Source organism: Eschrichtius robustus, chromosome 20, assembly GCF_028021215.1.
Source record: "Eschrichtius robustus isolate mEscRob2 chromosome 20, mEscRob2.pri, whole genome shotgun sequence".
Taxonomy (NCBI): domain Eukaryota; kingdom Metazoa; phylum Chordata; class Mammalia; order Artiodactyla; family Eschrichtiidae; genus Eschrichtius; species Eschrichtius robustus.
This window is the reverse complement of record NC_090843.1, coordinates 59,739,520-59,755,138: the sequence shown is the minus strand read 5'-3', so window position 1 is coordinate 59,755,138 and position 15,619 is coordinate 59,739,520. Positions and strand designations below refer to the sequence as shown.

Below are 15,619 nucleotides of genomic sequence, written 5' to 3'. Positions count from 1 at the left end.
ACAGCTTTGCACGCCAGCCCGTGCAACTGAAACTTTCGAAGCGCGACGCCGGAGCCTAGAAATGTGGGTCAGCCTAGGGAGACGCGGACGGGGAGGCTTGAGTTGTGCTGTGTCCAAATTAGATTCCACAGGGTGTGTGCACGTTGGTAAATAAACAGAATCAGGTGATTTGTCCTGCCTTCAGTTTTGCTCTCCTGTGGTAGCTGTGACAGTGACATATGGTTTGATTTGGCAGGCTCAGACGGTCTGCTGGAACCGTGTGGGAAATGATATCTCGGGTTTTTGGTTTTGTTTTGTTTTTTCATTAACCTCTTATCAGATGAAAAAAATCTCTCTTCAATGAGAGAATTTCTAAATGGCCTTTTTTCTAACTTGTGACATGGTTCCAAGGCGGCTGGAGTATTGGGAGGGGAGAGGCCTGCTTGGGGCTGGACCAGCTCAGACAGGCCCAGCTGAGTGTCTGGAGTGATGTCCTCCTACTTATGAGGGCCCAGCCTGGAGGCGGGGCCGAGGACATTGTCCTGAGCGTGAAACTGTGCTTTCGCCTTTCCTCCCGATGACCCTCAGGTGACAGTCTCAGGCCACTGTCACTGCCCCTGGGCCAGTTACTGACCACGTGCTCTGCTGACAGCAGACTTACAATTTCTCGGCACCACCAGGGCTTCTGGGGTCTTGTTTGTACCTCCTGCAGGCTGGTGAGTAGCTCAGCTGCAGGGAGAAGCCCCCTCCAGCCCCCTTTCATCAAGCTTCCGCTCCTCCTGGGACTGCTTCTGTAAGCCTTGTTGGCTTTCACTGTAGCTGTGTGATCCATCTTGAGATCATCTTTGTGCGTGGCATAGGTCAGGGGCGGGATTCCTTTTTTCCCTGTGGATGTACAGTTGTCTCTGTGCCATTTCTTGAAAGGCTGTCTGTTCTCCATTGAGATACTTGGCACCTTTGCTGCAAGCGCATCGCCTGTATCTGGGCGAGTCTCTTTCTGGACCTGCTGTTCTGATCCCATATCTGTATGACTATCATGACCGCTTCCACTCCCTCCTTCCCCCACGCTGGACCCCCTACCCATCTGCCCAGTCAGGTAAGGAGCCAGGCCACCCAGTGTGGCCCCAGCCCAGCTCCCGGGAGCTCAGGCCCTTCAGGCCAAGACAAATGCCAGAAGTTTGGATCGCCCCGATTCTCACTCCATCTCTTCTCGGGTGGGCCCCCCAGCTGGGATCACCTGAGGGGACCTTTCTTTGCTGCCTGACTCCAAGGTAAAATCAGTCATTTCCCATAAACACCCGCCTCAGCCTGAGCCAGCACCATGACCAGATAGGCCCAGACTCTGACCACAGAGATCTGTTCTGTTCTGTTCTGTTCTGTTGGGTAACTCTCGGCTGCTGGCTGCTCGGCTCAAAACCCAGAAGCCTCGCAGCACGCTGTCTTTGAATCAGCTTTTTGCCCCTCAAGTTTAATGAATTCTCTGGGGGAAGTGGCTTTTTGATGAAATTAAGTCAACTGACCATTCAGCCCGGGTTTACCGGCTGGGTGGAGAGGTCTCGAGCAAACGTTCAGGAGTATCATTTTGAAGGTCATCAAGGTTCAAGAGTTCCAAATCAGGGAGACTGGAGCGTGGGGGCCTGCATTCAAAAGCCTGGGGGACTTCAGGAGATTGCTTCTATTTGGAACATCTCCTACCAGTGGAAAAGTGATTTAGCTTAGAGGACTTTGCCCTCCTCTGGTTGGCTGTGGGCAGCACTGGGGTTCACAGTCCAGAATAAGTGCTAGCGGGGGGCCATGCTCCTGAGGATGGTGATGGCAAGCCTTCTCTGCTGTGTGGGCATCCCTAAGAGGGTCCTAGACCCGGGTGGTCCATTTTTGCCCCCCTTGGAAGTCAGGCCGCTGGAGGTTTGCCCGCAAGCAGGGCTGTGTGGTACCTTCTGTTTGAGAAGGGCTTCTCCCTGAAGAGGCATCCGTGCTCCTTCCTTGCCTTGCCAGCAGGCGTTTCCAACCCTCAACATTAAACCAGGGAGGAGCGACAGGAAGGCCAGAGACGGTAATGGGCCAGGTATTAAGGTCCTCACGGCACTGTACCCCACCTCCCTCTCACATCTCCCCAGTCCTCTGTGCTTCTGGATATTTCCCCGGGCACTCGACTGTCTGCTGCAGTCTATTTTCTCAGCTTGGTTCGGGAAGGCTCCTCTGCTCCCATAGGTCGAGGCGTGGTACTCATGTTCGTTTTGTGCCTGGCCTCTGCCTCATCCAAGCCCACGGTCTCTTGTGTCGTACGCTCCCCCCGGGACTCGGGGTCAAGACCCACCATCCTGTCTCAGGGAGGGCCGTGGCCTCTGACCTGAGGTCGGTGTGGCCTCCCCGAGCCTCATCGACTCCTTGGTGTTGCAGCTCCCTGGGAGAAGCGTGGGCGCAGGTGAAGAAGAGCCTTGCCGACGAGGCTGAAGTTCACCTCAAGTTCTCCGCCAAGGTAAGCCCACCCTGGGTTGGTCCTACACACCAATGTGCTGCTGAACGTTTAACAACTGTCTCTCCAGGGTGTGGTGTTGCACAGTTTCCATGGTGTAAATTTCAAGAGTCGGGAAGAGATGCTACCATTAGACCGTGCTCCCCCTATACCAACAAAATAGCATCAGTAATCATACACATCCATCAAGAGCGTGCATAATAGTCAGATGTAGTTAGGAGGGTATGAGGGTATGTATTACCTTTGTTTTTAATATAGTTTGTTAATTTTAAGTTTAGATCATTTAATTTTTAATACTGGCTGTCTTTAACAACCAACTCACAAAATTCCTCCAACTTTAACCCTGGGCTCTGGTGAGCCCATGCGAGCCACCCCAGCACACCTCTGTGAGGTGAGGGTAGATGCCCCTCAGTTCCTCAGGTGAGCCCCTGAGTGATGAAACTGCACTTTTGTATTGCTTGGCTTTCAAAGGAATGCATTGGCATTTTCTATCTCTTCTTAGTGTCGGGAGAGACTAGACTATTCCGAAGGGAGAAATTTTTTGTTTTGTTGTGTTTGTTGTTACACGGTTTCAGACTAGGTAGCTGACCCTTCTTTCCATTGGTCCAAAAGACTCTAGCACCGTGCCCTTGGACAGTGACGTTTCTCTCCTACTCACTCTGTCTTCAGGACTCAGAGTGGTGCCTGGTACATAGTAGATGTCAATAAATATTTTCTGAAGTTATGAGTGAATAGGACCTCTGACGATCTCCTCTCGACCCCCTAGTCTTTTCAGGCCTACTTTCTGCCAAGATTTCTCCGTGCTTCCAAACAACCCTCTCTTCCCAACTCCCTGTCTCCAAATTCCCTCTCAGGCCCTTAGCTGCTTTTCAGGTAGAAAATAAACCAAGAGTCTAAGGGGGAAATTCACACTAAAGTGTGCGTGACTGACTGATGGGGCCACCCACTAGGATGCTTGCCTTCTAAGGGACGAGAGCCCCTGGAGAGGGGCACCATTCCCGGTGGCCTTTGCCTACTGGGTCTACGCTCTTTCTTCTGCCCTCCCACAGTCACCAGCCCAAGAGGACACTGGGACAAAGCGCTTAAACCCTCTGAGCCCACATTTTAACATCAGGGTGTAAAGGAGGAGGGTGCCACTTGAACGTGGCATCCCACAAAGATGGCTGCTCCTTCCCGTGACTTCCACACTCAGTGCTCCCAGGTCCTATGTCTTTTCCAGCGCTTCTTCCGCAACAGTTGCGTTTCTGGGCTTAGTGCGCCGCTGGAAGACAGGAAACTGACTTTGTATCCAGGTCTCCACCCCACCCCGTGATGATTCTCCGCACACCGAGGGCAGGATGAATGACTCGTAAGGCTGAGATGTGTGAAGGAGCTTTATAAAGAGCTGGGCTGGGAGGAAAAACAGTGCGTTACCAGCTCCCTGCTCCTGAAGGATGCTGGGGCCCCAAGACTGAGTTGACACCCAGATGTGAGTGAGAATTCCTGGGCCAGCAGTGGCACACTAACCTCAGACACCAACACTTTGCAAGGAAATTGCCTCTCAAGTACTGGGAGGGAAGGGAGCTTCGTGAATGGGTCTCTTTGGAGCCTTGCATACAGAGCAGGGAGTTGTTTTTAAGCTGTAGATCACGGTAGTGTTCCCTTTAGGTCTCCCTTCTCCCTCCTAGCCCCCAGCAGCTCCAGCTTCTGCGGTGGTGGAAACTTCCGTTGACTGTGAGATGAATGCAGAGGCTGCCATTGGGAGCGGTGGGGCTGGGAGCCGGGTCTGCGAGCTTCTGAAGGGTCGCCTGCCGGAGCCCCAGGAATCCTGGTGGCATTTACTCTCCATCAGCAGGCCGCCTGATTCTCGATTGTTCATAAGGTACTCAACGGGTGACAGAGCACTCCCCCATGCAGTGTTTTCCGCTAATCTTTCCTTTTACTACTGCTACTCACAGCAGCATGTCTGGTCACCAAACTGGGTGGGTTTTCCCCACACCAACCAATTCCCTGACCCCAGCTGGGGGTCCTACAACTTAATTCAGTTCTGACACTAACTCCCCCCAGGGTCAGCATCGGATCCTGCAGGTTAAGGACTCAGTCCTACAGGACCAACCCTACTTCAGATGGCTATTACAAGTAGTGGGTCCCCAAGTTACCCACAACTTCTGTCCAACTTGGCTACAAATCAGGGGTTCCCGTGATCCCCTCCTCAGGTTTGATAATTTGCTACAACAGCTCACGAAACTCAGGGGAACCCTTATTAGGTTTACCGGTTTATTATATATTAAAGGATATGATAAAGGCTAGAGGTGTGTGTTCACATCTGAGTGTGTTCACCAATCCAGAAGCTCTCTGGGCCCTGTGATTGACAGATTGTTATGGAGGTTTCATCACATAGGCAGAATCAATTATTAACTCAACCTCTAGGCCCTCTCCTCTCCCCAGGGGATGGGGAGGGGGCTGAAAGTTACAAGCTTCTAATCATGGCTTGGTCTTTCTGGTGACGAGCCCCAGTCCAGGAGCCCAGGCAGAGGCTCCTCATTAGAACAAAAGACCCTCCTATCACTCAGGGAATTCCAAGGGATGAAGGAGCTTGGTATCAGGAACAGCGGGTCAGAGACCAAATATTAGACCAAAGGATGCTCCTAGGACCTTTGTTGTTTAGGAAATTGCAAAGCCTCTAGGAGCTCCAGCCAGGAGGTGGGGACAAAGACCAAAATATATATTTGTTATTGTATCACAGTATCACGGTGATGTAAGTGTTGGGGGTAGGATATAATTCATCTCCCTCAATTTTATCAGCTACTGTTCAAGACGGCATCTCCGTTTCACAAATGAGAAGGAACAGAGGGGTTAAATCGCAGCCAGTGGTTACACAGCCAGGTGGGCTCAGCTGCTGAGGAAGCGAAGGAGAGGACTGAGTGAATTGCAGCTTTGACCCCCAGACCTTTTCTTCGGGCAGACCAGTGGCATTTAAAGCACAGAACCCTGTTCCGAGGAGCATTCTGCCCTCTCTTAAGGACTGTCCAGGGCAGTGCAGTCTGGCCCTCCAAATGCCGGGATGTTTTAATTCAGGGCTGACTTCAGGTAGCTGATGGGAGGCTTCTGAAGAATGTTCCCACAAAATTCACACATAGATTTTTCTATAAGAATGTCTGCTGCCCCCAGCCCATCGGTCAGTGTCGGTGCCCTCAGGCAATCATGGTGGCAGCCCCGTGGTTGTATGACAGTTCCTTGAAAAGAAAAGGCTCCAAGGACTGTCTGTCCGCCCTGGATAATACGGCTCCGTATGTGCGAAATCCATTTTACCATCTGCTCCAAAAGGCTCGTTGAAAAATTCCACCCTGAATGTTCTGTGTCGGGGGCAAGAGCTCTTTAAGAAACGTAATTTCATTTCAGGAATCTTTTAGGCTTTTCTAGTCTCCTAGCTCGAGCCATTGTTCATAGCAACAGGCTGTTAAAGAAATAAGATTGCTATATATAAAGGAAGTTATACCCGCTGCTGGGTGAAGAAGGGAGAACAGGAAAGTTCCTTCTGATGGGAGAAAACCTAATCCTGCAATCAAGGCCATGCATTCAGCCAGAAGATTTTGGGGGGCACAGTGAGCCTCAGGGGACATGACTTTTATGTCAGTGCCATCACTAACAAGCTTTGTGACCTTGGGCAAGTCACTTAGCACCTCTGAGCTTCCATTTTTTTCATGTGTGAAATGAAGAGATTGGACCAGATCAGTGACTTGAACCTTACTTGACTGTGACCCACAGTTATACATTTTCCATGGCCACCTGGCACACACAGGTATCCACACCCAGATATCCGCATACAGATACACATGTACGTGGCTAAAACAACTGTTTGTGAAACTACTTATCCTTCTGCCTAAAATGCACTCTGATATTTTCTCTTCATGTCTGGGCTATGCTCATCTAAAAGCAGGTCCTGACCCACTAAAATGATTTCACAACTCTTAGTAACCCACTGGACTAGATACAGGCATACCTTGTTTAATATAGCACTTTGCTTTAGTGTGTGTGTGTTTTGTTTTGTTTTGTTTTAACAAATTGAAGATGTGCGGCGACCCTGCATTGTCAGGTGATGGTTAGCATTTTTTTAGCAATAAGTATTTTAAAAATTAAGGTATGTGCATTTTTTAAAACAAATTTATTTATTTATGGCTGCGTTGGGTCTTCGTTGCTGCGCGCTGGCTTTCTCTAGTTGCGGCGAAGGGGGGCTACTCTTTGTTGTGGTGCGCGGGCTTCTCATTGTGGTGGCTTCTCTTGTTGCGGAGCACGGGCTCTAGGCGCGTGGGCTTCAGTAGTTGTGGCACGCGGGCTCTAGAGCGCAGGCTCAGTAGTTGTAGCACATGGGCTTAGTTGCTCTGCGGCAGGTGGGATCTTCCCAGACCAGGGCTCAAACCCGTGTCCCCTGCATTGGCAGGCGAATTCTTAACCACTGCGCCACCAGGGAAGTCCCGGTGTGTGCATTTTTAAGACATAAAGCTATTACACACTTAACAGACTACAGTATAGTGTACACATCACTTTTATGTGCACTGGGAAACCAAAAAAATCCATGTGGCTCGATTTATTGCAGTCTTCACTTTATTGTGGTGGTCTGGCCCCAAACCCACAATATCTCCGAGGTCTCCCTGTGGTCTCTGAAATTCCTGCCAACTTGAGTTTTCTCTTACTCTCTTCTGATGAGTGACATAAAAGGAGGAGACAGGAATTCTGAAAGGCAAACCGAATGGCTTCAATAGCCTGTGGCATCCAAGCCAGGCCAGCTCAAGTTCACGAGGACAAGCTTCCAGGGAGGACTTCTGCCTCCTGGTTAGCCGGAGATGCTTAAACGTTAAGAATGAGTATAAAAAAACACCCAGCCAACGTTCTTAAAGAAAAAATTAGCCTTATTTTCAAAGTACTTAAAATACAGAGGGAGAATCCATGGGTCTTCAATCCACGGGGTTGAATCGCTTCTGACAGCCAGGAGCACGACCTCTCCAGAATGTCACTTGGAATTGGGGGAGAGCGTTTGGGTGTGTTGGCAGGATCCTGGGCCCTCCTCCAGGCCACAGAATCTGGGGCCGGCGCCCAGGACTCCTGAGTATTGATAAGCCTCTGCAAGGTCACTCCTGGGTACATGAAGTATGGAAATCCCTCGCTTTCCAGGCCCTCAGAAAGAGACCACGGAGTTGCTGGGTCAACAGGCTGAGTTAACCCACGTAGAGCCCCCGTCAGGAGCCGGTTCCCACGGCGGCCAATTATGCGGCCCCTCCCCCTCCTCCCTCAAAGCCTAATCTGTGTGCGGAAGGTGTTTTCTTCTCAGCAGCGCTCAAGTTTGTGGCATCTTGCAAACTGCCACCAGATGGGGGTGTCTTCCTGTGCAGGGAAACTTCCAAGGGCTCAAAAAAATGATAGCAGACGTTACAACCAACAGGAGGAGAGGGGCGTTTGTACAGCCCGCTCTCCGTTAGTCTTTGAAGGTTGTCCACCAACAAAGCATCGTCTTGTCACCCAGGGCATTGGGCCCTGAAGATCTAAGTAGAGAAGGATCACCCACTGTGCACCAGCTCCGGCCAGATGCTGCGGACGCAGCAGTGACCAAGCCAGCGTGGTCCCCCCCCTCCTAGAGCTCACAGTCATGTGTAATCGGTGGTTTAGGGCTAGGAACACTTCTGTCCTTGAGGTCTCTGGGGGAAAGATAATGTAGGAAGAAGGAACCTGGTGAGGAGGAAGAGGAGAGCGATCACAGAACCCCAGAGTTGGGATGTCATCCATCCAGGGAAGTTCAGCTCTGCTTCCCAGAGGGGCGGATGGAGGCTGAGGGACCCTGGAAGGCAGATTGAGGGGGCCCAAGGAGGCCAGTGGGTGGGGCTCTGAGAGGCTGAGTGGGGGGGGCTCTAGGCTGTGACTTTGACCACAGCAGGTCCACATTTATCTGTTTTTTTATCAGATACATCTCATGTTCACAACTCCCCCAAAAAAGTTTTAAGTAAAAGTTCTCCTTCCAAAGAGAGTGGAGTGGGAAAGAGGGAAGGAATAAAAGAGAAGGAAAAAGCTTGAAAACCAACATCACCCAGCACCTCTCAGAGCATGAAGAACCCTTCTCTGTCCCTGGGGGTGCGAGGCCAGTTCGTTCTGGTGCGGTGGGGTTGCGCCAGCCTCCGTGCAGAGGCCAGCAGGCACAGTTCAGGAAGGGGGGGGGGCCCTGAGCTCCTAACAAGACCTCCTCGACGTCCAGACCATGAGCAGATCCTCCGTGGTCTCAGCACCTGGCACGTAGTAGCTGTCCAACAGGTAGAGCTGACCCGAGATCACCCGATTAAATGTCACCCACGCAGCAGTCCCTGTGTTAAGTGCTTGGGGACACAGAGGTGGTGGCTTGGGTTCTGCCCCGAGAAAGCTCCCAGGTTGGAAAGAAAGGGAGCCGGACACCTGAGCAAAGCCCTAGAGGAAGCGCTGGGGACTTAGCACAGGAAGGGGGTGCCCACAAGGGACTCGAAGGCTCCAGATGCTAACCTGTCCATTGGTGTGAACGCTGGGGCTGAGGTGACTTCCTCGACCGCTACCAGATAAGCAGCCACTTGTCTCTGACCTTCCGGTGGGAAGGTCCCCCATCCTCGCCTGCAGGGTTGGGGGCAGCGCCCCCTCCCTCCACTTGCACCTGATGCCCCGGGGTCCTGAGTGTGTCTCCCCCATCGACAGCTTCACAGTGAGGTGGAGAAGCCCCTGATGAACTTCCGCGAGAACTTCAAGAAGGACATGAAAAAGTGTGACCACCACATTGCGGACCTCCGCAAGCAGCTCGCCAGCCGCTATGCCGCAGTGGAGAAGGTGAGGCCCAGGATGCCAGGGTGGGAGGGTCCTGCCGGAGGAGAGGGGGGCTGGGAACCAGCAGGGGCTCCGTGTGCCAAGGCAGAGGCTTTTGTCCCCCCTGTGGCAGGATCTGGAGGGGTGGGGAGTATGAGATCCCCCTCCCCCAGCCAAAGGGTAGGTGGGCCGCTTCCCCCTGGTGCTCAGATTCTGAGTGGGAGTGGGCGTGGCTGCACCTGCAGTGGAGGGTATGGGGGGGCCTCCATCCAGCACATGAGGCAAGGTGCACCCTGCTTTTGTGGGTCTCGGAGCCTGGATGTGCTGCCCGGTCCACAAGGGGCCCCTTTGCCTGGGTCTCACCCGGCAGATTCCCTCCTGACGGAATCACCCCCCTGCCAGCAGCTGCCACCAAAGGGCCCATCCTGCCCCAGAACGGGGAGCCTGGCGCTACCAGCTGCTAAGCACTGCTGGGAAGTGATGCCGACCTTTGTGGTCCCTGCCACCCCGGAGAGGCTGTGACTTTAGGACCGCTTGGGCCCCCAGTACGTGCACACGCTCCAGTGAAAACGTGCTCTGAGAGGCTTGCTCTAGGACAGGAGATGGGGCTGAGAGGACGCTTTGCGGCCTCCACGTGGTCCCTAACTGGCTGGGTGATGCTGGTCTAGCTGCTTAGCCTGTCGGAGCCGCTGTGGCCTCATCCACAAAAGCGGGGAAAAGAAAGGACTCTTGCCTAGAAAAGGGGAGGCCAGGCCCCGTGTGCCCCATAGGCCCTTCCTGGTTCTGAGCCCGTGAACAGCTTCGCGTCCTTGGACCCCAGGCCCGGAAAGCCCTCACGGAGCGGCAGAGAGACCTGGAGGTGAAGACCCAGCAGCTGGAGGTAAAGCTGAGCAACAAGACGGAGGAGGACATCAAGAAGGCGCGGAGGAAGTCCACGCAGGCAGGTGAGTGAGTGCGGCGGCGCCGCCCGCCGCGCCTGCCCGTCCGCGCCCGGCCGCAGAAGCACAGACGGGCGGGGCCGGGGGATGCGGTGCCGGTGAGCGTGCATCCCGCGGGATGAGGCTGGGGGGTGGGGCTGCGGGGCGGGGAGCAGACCCGTGGCTGTGCCCAGGTCCCAAGGGGACCCTCCCTTTGGGCCACAGGGCTCCTTCTGGGCCAAGCCCTGGATCTCTAGCCAGGAGGTGGACAGACTCTTCCAGGCACCCGGAATCCAGGGGTCCTGTCGCTGCGTGGAGCTCCCAGGGGAAGTGCAAACCACACCCACCCACCCAAGCTGTCCCACCTCCCCGGGGAGTGATACTCCAGAGGTTCACTTCTGGTGATGGGCTTCTGCCCCAGAACAGAGGTCAACATTTTGTTTAAAGAAATAACCGTATTTCAGATTTCCCAATGAGTCGGCTTCTGCTTCCACCTAGAGGTAAAAGTTAGCTAATGCACAAGGAAGGGGGAGTAAAACCAGTGAGAAACAGTAAGCTAAAAAAAAAAATTGTTAAATATTTCTAAAAAACCGGTTTCATGGTGTACAAGGACAATGCGTTTTGCTTTCTGGGATTAAAATGTGTGCTGTGGGATTAGGGTTTGGATTAGATGGTCTCTAAATCCCTTTCACCCCAACTTCTGGTGAACCTGGTATAATTAGTTCATTATAGGATGAAACAGCCACCTTAGTAACATTTTGAAGTAAGGTGGTATAAAAATGTCATAACAAAATAGTGTAATAGAAATACAGCATTTTATATAAAGATCTTTAATGCACAGTGGTAAAGTATTGGATGCAGAAACAGAAGGCACAATATACTTGTTGGGAGTAGGAAAGGGAACCCAAGGATGGGAGAGGCACATTTAAATTAGTTTAATTTATTAAACTATTAAAAAATAAAATTATATTACAATAACAATATTGCTGCTTGACAAAAAATTTTAATCAACACGTAAGAATATAAAATCTTATTCCCCAGATATAATCACCATCAACACACCCTAGTGTTTTAATTTTTTTTAATGTTTTTTAATATTTAAATTTATAGGGACTTCCCTGGCGGTCCAGTGATTAAGACTCCGTGCGTCCAATGCAGGGGGCCCGGGTTCGATCCCTGGTCGGGGAACTAAGATCCCACATGCTGCACAGTGCAGCCAAAAAAAAAGAAAATTCATATACATAAAATCATATTATACTGTGTTCTGAACTTATATTTTAATTGATATATCTTAGAGATAGCTCTATTCCATCACCCATAAATGTATTTCCCCATCCATTCATGTACATCAGACTTTTTAAATAGTAGAATAGCGTGCAAGTGTATGATCGTATCCAGATTTGTTTCATCATTCCCCTAATTGATTTTTGTAAGACTTTTAGATTGTTTCAGAGTTTTTGCCAATGCCAGCGATGCTGTTACTATAAATGCATCTCAGGGGTGGGGGGAACAGAACCTGCATATAGACAGGATAAAGATGAGGTCGGGGTTTCTCGGTCAGAGGCTTGTATTCATTTTGATGGATGTTTCCAAGTTGCTTTCCAGAGAGGGGCGCCCACCAATAGCTGTGTGAACGCCTGTTCCCTAAACTCTTGTCAGCACTGAGTGCTCTCAGATTTTGACATCGTAACTATCTGGTGAAAAATAGTATTTTGTTTCTAATTTAATTTACACTGCTTTTTGAGTGGAGTTGAGCATTTTAAAACTAGACTTATAAATCATCGTGGCTTTTTTTTTTATGATTCACTCATATGCTCTCCCCATTTTTATGTCAAATGGCGGGTCTTGTTCTTATTGATTGATTGATAAGGAAAATTAACTTTCTGTCATTTGAATTGCAAATATTTTTCGTAAGTTGTTTATCTTTTTATTTTGTTCTTTGTATTTTCTTTTTCATTTTTCTTTTCTTTTTTTGGGGGGGGTGTGCTTATTTAATCTTCACCGTGGCTCTATGAAGGTACCATTATTATCCCCATTTTACAGATGATGAAACTGAGGCACAGGCAGGGTGAATCAACTTGTCCAAGATTGCACGGCTAGTAAACAGTGGAGCTGTATGACAGCCCAGATCTGGTTCCAGAATCCATGTCCTTAACCTGTACTGTTCAGAAGGGCCTGATTTCAAACCCTTGGGATGCCTAGAGAAGAGACACACCTGCCTTCACCTATACTATTGCCTGATGTTGCAGAAGTTCCTGAAGCATGTTGTCAAAATCAGGATCAACAAATAGGGCTTTGGGAGTTTCATATTGTGTTTATAGGGTGACCCCACCCACGGTCAGGCACAAGCTCTTGGTGGGAATGCGTCTGCAATGAAATATCCACTTTCTTCCCTACAGTTCAGTCTTTCTTGGGATCAAGGGCCCAGTCTTGGCCTTGAGCCAAGGGCAAAATGAAGAGAGCCTTGATTTGGGTTCTGTTACTCAAGGCTTAGCTCCCAGCTAATGGTGTATGGTTCACTGGGGAGGGCGCCCTGAGCCAGGCCCTGGGTCATGTGGACATAACTCTGCCCACTTTCTTTCACTTTCATATCTGAACGCACATGAGCAAGGTGATGCCGTTATAGGAATCCCTTTGAAGAGTTCATCGTTATCTCTGGGTTCACTCATGAGTTTTCCCATCGTGAGCAGAGACCATGATGTCTTCCTCTCTCCGGCACCCTGTGATGATCAGGAAGCTACATGCAGACCAAGCTGTGCTTCTCCAACTGTGATGTGCACGTGGATCACCTGAGGATCTTGTGAAAATAGTTTCTGATTCACTAGGTCTCAGAAACATCCTGAGATTGCATTTTGAGCAAACTCCCAGGGCGTACTGATGGCTGCTGGTCCAGGAACTGTGTTCTATGTAGCAAGGGTCTGGGATGCTGGGACCTTAGTCATGTTGCAGTTACTTGCAGTTTGTTAAATAGTTTGTTTCAGATCTCTCTCTTATGAAATGAAATATTATAGAAAGAGCTCATTCCCTTCCCACCCACCCTTTGCTGCTGCATGTACACACACACACACACGATTTGCAAACTTCCCTTCTTTAACTAACTAGTAGCAAGTTGCTTGAGACACATGTTTCAACCAAGCAGGACTCTCCAATGTGAAATGAAACTCCCATCTTTAGAAGAGGAAGCATTTCTTGGGCTCATGATAGAGTTGGGGTCCTAGGAGTACCCCACCCCCACCCCTACCATATATACATTCTTACTGAGCAACCCCCTTCCTGAGTTTCTGGTGTCTGGAGTCTAGCTCAGATGGACGCTCTGAAGCCAGTCTCTCGTAAGGCTGGGTTGCCCCCTTCTCTTGCTCTGCTCATCCTCCCCACCCCCCGACTTTCCGGTGGCCTCCATCACCCTGGCTGTGGGGTGCAGGTGGGAGAAGGCAGCCATGCTGAGGACAGGACAGAGTATGACAGTGGCCTTGGCCCTTCCAGGAGATGACCTCATGCGCTGTGTGGACCTCTACAACCAGGCCCAGTCCAAGTGGTTTGAAGAGATGGTGACCACCACGTTGGTGAGTGACCAGAGATGCACAAGCTTGTCCGTGCAGGGGCGGGCGCTCAGGAATCCCTGGGTGGATGCTGGTGGATGTGCAGGCAATGGGGTGAAGGTGACCGTGGAGATGGTCATTAGGTCTGCTCTAGCGTTGGGACTGAGACCTCAACTCCGGACCAGCCTATGTGGATTCAGATCCTTGCCCTGGCACTTCCTAGCTGTGTGAACACAGGCAACGATGGGCTCGTGCTGCATCCTTCTGAGGGGTCAGGGTCAACCAAGCAGACAGTGGTCCCTTTAGGAAAAATAGCCAAGTTGAGTATTTCTGGTAAGTCAGCACCCACTGAGTGGGGTGAAGCGGGGTTGGTACGTGGGTCATGGGGCCAGATGAGAAAGGAGGCATCATGCCAGGTGCTTATCACACCGTCCCGCTGCCCCAAGCCACCGCCGTCCATCTGTCTGTCCAGCATGAGACTAACCCTCTGCCTTCCCCAGGTGCCAGCCCGCCAGAGCAGATTAGAGGCCTCCCCCGGGGCCAGTGACCTAGTTTTCCTCCTGGTTAATCTCCTAATTAAACTCCCTGCTTTACTTCCTATGCCCTGGTTAATCACCTGGGCAGTGACCTAGTTGTGCACAGAATAGCAGCCGGATCTCCTAAATTCCAAAGATGCAGAGCCACCTGGGATCCAAAGGGCAAACGCTTTCCGCTCTTCCCTTTGACAGTGGCCACCCTGCTCCCGGCCCTCCTGGCTCCCTTGACCTGCCCCTCGGCGCTTGGGGTGGACAGAGGAGACGAGGCCGCTCAGCAGAGGCCCAGGGACAAAGCCCCAAGAGTTGGAGGTGCAGAAGCTCCTGCACGTGTTCCGTCTCTCCACCCCATCAGGGGCCGGGGCTGGGGCTGCACTGGCGCAGAAGCATGATTAAGAGCACGACAGACCCTGGTGCAAATCCCGTTGCTCCCATAATTCCCTGTCGCTGTGGGCAAGCGATGTTACCTCTGTAGGTGCTCATTCCCTTGTTTGGAGAATGTGGGTAAGAAGAGAACGTCTTACGATTATGATGAGGACAATTGAGCAGTGCCCGTAAAGCTCTTAGCACCCACCATGCCTGGCAGGACGAGAGTCAGGAGACAGTAGCTGCTGTGCTATCAGCTACACCTTCACTCCCAGATATGGGGTGGGTTCCTCGTCAGACCCCAGAGGGTCAGGCAGGATGGGGGATAAGCAGGCAGCATCTGTGTTTTGTGTATAGGGGGCTGTGGGACCCGCATGGTGGGGAAGGTCCCCAGGTGGAAGGGACACCCCCAGAGGTCTCTGCCGGTTTCCTCCTCTGCAGGAGCTGGAACGGCTGGAGGTGGAGAGGGTGGAGATGATCCGACAGCATCTGTGCCAGTACACGCAGCTGCGGCACGAGACGGACATGTTCAACCAAAGCGTGAGTTCCCCGGGCCGAGGCCAGCGGGGCCCCTGGGGGGCGTGGGGCCGGGGAGAGCCATGGCCCTGTGCCGTGGTGGCAGGTCAAGTAGCTGCTACAGATGAATCTGTCCGGAAGGTGGGCAGGGGCTCGGGCCTGCGGGTGACCTCTTGGGATGGACACGTCAGTTACCCTGGATGTCCATGTGAATCCATCCCGAGCGCATCACACAGATGCGTCACGATAGTTAAAATAGCTGGAGGTGTCCTTGCCTCCCCTGGCGAATTTCTTACGATGCTGGAACTATTCAAAACCTCTCAAGCCGATGTTCCATTTGACCCGTTCTCAGGTGGCAAATGTGGGGACTGATGGAAGGAGGAACAGGTCACAGACCCTTGGGCCACCTGCCCTTTCATCCACCCTGAGGTCTGGAGGGTCATATGCGCGAGGGAAAGCAGGGCAGAGGCCAGAGCTTCAGGCCACCAGGTCTCCCAGCCC

The 15,619-nt window shown here is 51.7% G+C and overlaps 1 protein-coding gene across 3 annotated transcripts in view; it reads left to right on the top strand.

Moving 5' to 3' along the window:
- Positions 1-15,619, top strand: part of GAS7 (growth arrest specific 7) — a 199,704-nt gene that overhangs the window by 177,629 nt on the left and 6,456 nt on the right. For all 3 annotated transcript variants that reach the window (XM_068530305.1, XM_068530307.1, XM_068530306.1), the window contains exons 9-13: positions 2,380-2,458; positions 9,143-9,271; positions 10,068-10,191; positions 13,648-13,727; positions 15,044-15,142. In XM_068530305.1, the coding sequence (XP_068386406.1) occupies positions 2,380-2,458; positions 9,143-9,271; positions 10,068-10,191; positions 13,648-13,727; positions 15,044-15,142 (511 nt within the window). The remainder of the gene's footprint in view (positions 1-2,379; positions 2,459-9,142; positions 9,272-10,067; positions 10,192-13,647; positions 13,728-15,043; positions 15,143-15,619) is intronic.